Source organism: Kryptolebias marmoratus, linkage group LG8 (genome assembly GCF_001649575.2).
Source record: "Kryptolebias marmoratus isolate JLee-2015 linkage group LG8, ASM164957v2, whole genome shotgun sequence".
NCBI lineage: Eukaryota > Metazoa > Chordata > Actinopteri > Cyprinodontiformes > Rivulidae > Kryptolebias > Kryptolebias marmoratus.
This window is the reverse complement of record NC_051437.1, coordinates 3,747,575-3,752,141: the sequence shown is the minus strand read 5'-3', so window position 1 is coordinate 3,752,141 and position 4,567 is coordinate 3,747,575. Positions and strand designations below refer to the sequence as shown.

Here is a 4,567-nt window from a genome sequence, read left to right as displayed (position 1 = left end):
ATACCTACTTCCTCTAAGTAGGGTCATTCAGAAGTTCAGTGAGGTATCCTATCATCTGTACGCCGATGATCTGCAACTGTACTGTTCTTTCAAGCCTAGTGAGCCACATAAACTTCGCACTCTCACCAGCTGCTTGGCCGAAGTGACAAAATGGCTCACTGGAAACAGCCTTTTATTGAACTCTAGTAAGACCGAGACCTTGATTGTTGCTCCAGATAGTGCTGTGCCTGGAATTAAGCAGCATCTTGGAAACTTGAGCTGCACAGTTAAAAGCCACCTGCGTAATTTGGGTGTCTTCATGGATGGAGCAATGTCTATGGAGCAGCATATAAATCAGCTTGTTAGGAATTGTTTTTTACAAATTCGGAACATTTCTAAACTTCGTAAAATGGTGACTTATGGTGAGCTTGAGATGATTGTTCATGCTTTTGTCTCATCGAGACTGGATTATTGTAACAGTCTGTTCACATGTCTTAACAAGAGGGAGTTAATGCGTCTGCAGGTAGTACAAAACTCTGCTGCACGCCTGCTCACTCGCACCCATAGGAGGGAACATATTACACCCATCCTTAAAAGCTTGCACTGGCTGCCAGTATCTTACAGGATGCACTACAAAATCCTGGTACTGACTTTTAGAGCTCTTCATGGACAAACGCCAAACTACATTAAAAACCTCATCCAGCCTTATTTTCCGACTAGGAGCCTCAGGTCATCCAATTTGAACTTGCTGATGGTTCCTCGGACCTTCTTCAAGACTCGAGGATATAGATCTTTCAAAGCTGTGGCGCCGCGCCTGTGGAATGAGCTACCTTGCACTATTCGATCTTTACATTGTATTGACACTTTCAGGAAACAACTTAAGACCCACTTTTTTAAGATTGCTTTTTAGTGTAATATTGTGTTTTTATTGTTTGTATGTTGTTTAATTTATCTTATTTTACATTTGTGCAGCACTTTGTGACCCTGGTCTGTGAAAAGTGCTATAGAAATAAAGCTTACTTACTTACTTACAATTTAGCATTTCTTATTTGGAATCTTTTAAGGTCAGGTCATGTGTCAAGTTCTCTTAAGTGCAGAACTCCTGGGGAGTTCTCAAAACAGGAATGTATCTGTGAGCCAGACAAAGTCCCTAACAAGTCACGTGACTTCAGTCTAAAGTCAACATGAAAGCAGTTGCTTTGTTTTTTAAGTTATTCTGTGTGGATGTGAATCAATGTCAAGGTTCAAAGTTCAAAATGTTTTTTGTCCTAAATATTAAACAACAGCAGCTATATATATATATATATATATATATATATATATGTGTGTGTGTGTGTGTGTGTGTGTATTTTTTTTTGACAATTTATTTCTAGATGTAATAATGTTTGACACCACAATGAAGGGTTAAAAACACCTTTATGACATCCCTGCAACAGGGCAGAAGTTTGCTGAATTTTCTCACTTTTAGAGATGCAAATACCACCAGCTTTACCAGGAGGTGGTAAATATTTGAGCAATGCATGTTGAAAATTGTGCTGGTGTTTCAGAATCAGAGGATATGGGAGGATTTTCCTCTAAATGCTTTAAAAATTCTGTGCATTCGCACAGGATAACCGAAGCCTGAGATTTTGCTGAAATTTACAGACATCTTCCAGATATCATGTTAACACACTGCGAATTGTGTAACATCCACTTAGCGCTAGCCACCTGTATAGTAGGCTACAAACAGAAGAAAATTATTCTTACCGCACAGAGCAATGCATAATGTGAGCCACCATTTGAATGAGATTATTCTCCTTCTCTTCACCCTTTTTTTTTTTTTTTTTAATGGTGACATTACAGGTTTATAGGGTTTCGCTGGCCCGGGACACAAAAGGTTGTCTATGCACTCCAATGCAGCCTCCATTCCCAAAAGTAAATAAAAATGCACTCAGGAAACAAAAACTGCCTAATTACTGTCCAAATCACAGACCATGTGGTCCCTAGGTAAAACTAATCCCATGTGAATAGGGCTTTAGATGAGTACATAAAACCCAAAGTTGCACCCAAAGAAGACATACAAACCATGGCTGAATCTGGGCCTCAGCCTTTTCAGTTTTTCCTGAAATATTGAACTCTTCCCCATTTTTACTCCTGAAAGATTTGTTATGACGCTCTTCCTTTAGTCAATCTGTTTCAATCTGGTGTTTGTTTACATTTGACAGTCACACCCTTATTAATTTATTTATTTTACAAAAGGGTTGAGCAAGAAGTGTAATTCCTTTATTAAATGTATGTAATATTTAGGATTAAAAAAGAAACATTTTGATGTAATTAAAACATAAAAAAAACAATTAAGTTTGCAGAGAGGTAAATCCTGTTGCAGTTGCTAGAAAACAATACTGATCAAATTCAAGCATAATCAAGAAAATACCCATATAAATGAAAAACATTCATTTGTATTTGGGTGATGAAATCACTTTGAACTCAATAGATTAAAAAGAAAACATTTTATTATAGTCTTATCAAATTGTGAGAAAAAACAATATGTGTCTTCTTAAGTAGGAGTTTTTAACTGGTCTGGCTTTGGGACTCACAATCCCACATAATGACAAGACAAGACCCAAATCAAGGAACATTTTCAACTACTCACATTTATTGAATGAAAAGAGCAGTTTAAACTTAAGATAGTAGAATAGAACATCACAGTATGGCAACACAAAAAACAAGCTTAATGATAAATTAAAACTACCAGGAAGTGGAACTGCTAGAGAGAGAGAAAAAAAAATCCCTTTTACACTTAATTAGCTGCTGTTCATTAAAAACCAAAATATCCAACTTCTGTAACTTCAGCCTTTGTTTAAAACACACTTAACAGTGCATTCACACACAAACATTAAGTAAAAAAGTCAACTACTAAGAAGTACCGTAGTTAAAAAAAAAACAAAAACCTCAAACTATGAAGCTTTAGCTGAAAGCTACCCATTACATATACAACAATGTTTTACTAAAATTATTCAGTCACTTATTCAAGCATTAACTATCAAGCTGACAAGCTGACTTTATTTTTAATCTTAACAATTTTTTTGCTCAGGCAAAGGCCCAGAACCTACCTGTTGAGAATCACTGTTCTAAAATATATAGTCTTATTGAACATTGTACTGTCATTATGAAAGTCTACCACCAGGTGTCAGCATAATGTTAAGGCTTGTTTTCAGTTTAAACAGTCTCCCCCCATTTTGTTTCAGTAACTTTCTCAAGTTTGTTTCTGCCAAGATTAGTGTAATTTTATTACATAGGGTCAATTTACATTTTTTTTTATTTAGTTTAATTTTGACACAAAGTAGTATAATGAAAATTGAAATAAGTATTTAAAAATTCTGTCTGACTTTTGTCTTGAACATGCAGATGATGTGTCCCTGCCTAATAATATTTACACACTGATATAGTTTTTGTATACATTCAGTTTAAATTTTGAGCTAAAACTTTGAAAATGAAATGTTTAAACCAGAAGAGTTACATATTTACCTGCCTATACCAGCACTTCCAGATGAAGCAGCAGTGTGTGCACCTGAGCTGTGTGACACAGAAGATCTGTGGGTCTCCTGCTGTTGTTATGTGCAAAAGAAACAGCCAATGTAAGCCCAGATTCTCTGTAGGATGACCAGGAAGGCCAGCAGATAGAAGAACAGCATGACAGCCTGCAGAGAAGTCAGAATAAGACCAGGGTGTAAATAGAAAAGACTGAAAAAAGCAAGGTACAGGAAACTTCTTTGGTTAGCCAAACATTCACCGTCTGGCCTTCAGCAGTTGGGCTTGGCCTTGATTGTGTGAACCAGCCCTAGCTGCTGATCACTGTACCATATGCAACAGAGGTGTAAAAAATTAAATAATAGCATTTATAGGACTTTCTTTTAAACTTTGAAGACTGGAGTTTAAAATATTAGAATCCACTTTAAATATAGACCTAACATTTCTTTATAATTCACTTTTTTATTGCATTTTAACATAACAGCCAACTAACAAACAAACAAACAGAAGAAAACATAATGAAGACAAGACATCCCCAATACAAAGACAAATAATATACTCAAACTAGGGGGGGGGGGGGGGGGGGAATGAAAAAGAACCCCCCCAAAAAAACATGTATACCCAAGTATGTATGAGTACATAGTTGACACCTACCACTTCACTCCCACCATCCTACCCTCCACCGACCGCATCTTATTATAAAAAAAAAAGGAGAAGCCTGAAAAGGCCGGATGTGAGTGGAGTTAGAATGAGCAGACAATGACAAAGTTTTAACCTTTTATTAGAAATCACCAAAGTAATTGGAACGCTAGTTCCAGAAGCTACACTCACTTTGTGTAAAGGGGCTTGGCCTGGACCAGGTAAGACAGCCGGGGGCTGCGAGGTGGGAGGAGCAGAGGCACTGGCGGCGCCAGGGGGGCGCTAGGGGGTGCTATAGCTCCCCCTGGAAAAGTCATAGCACCCCCGTAGCACCCCCAAGCAAAGGCATAACCGGGGTATGTGTGGGACATGTCCCCCACTTCCCTTATGTATGCCCTATATCCCCCGCACTTTTTTCCAGCCGTTGCAATTGTTTAAT

General features: G+C 37.7%; 1 protein-coding gene across 2 annotated transcripts in view; it reads right to left on the bottom strand.

The window, feature by feature from the left end:
• Positions 1–3,191: 3,191 nt before the first annotated feature.
• Positions 3,192–4,567, bottom strand: part of LOC108250534 (tripartite motif-containing protein 54-like) — a 51,778-nt gene continuing 50,402 nt past the window's right edge. For both annotated transcript variants that reach the window (XM_017440455.2, XM_037977107.1), the window contains one exon: positions 3,192–3,659. In XM_017440455.2, coding sequence (XP_017295944.1) covers positions 3,573–3,659 — 87 coding nt within the window. In that variant the 3' untranslated portion in view covers positions 3,192–3,572. The remainder of the gene's footprint in view (positions 3,660–4,567) is intronic.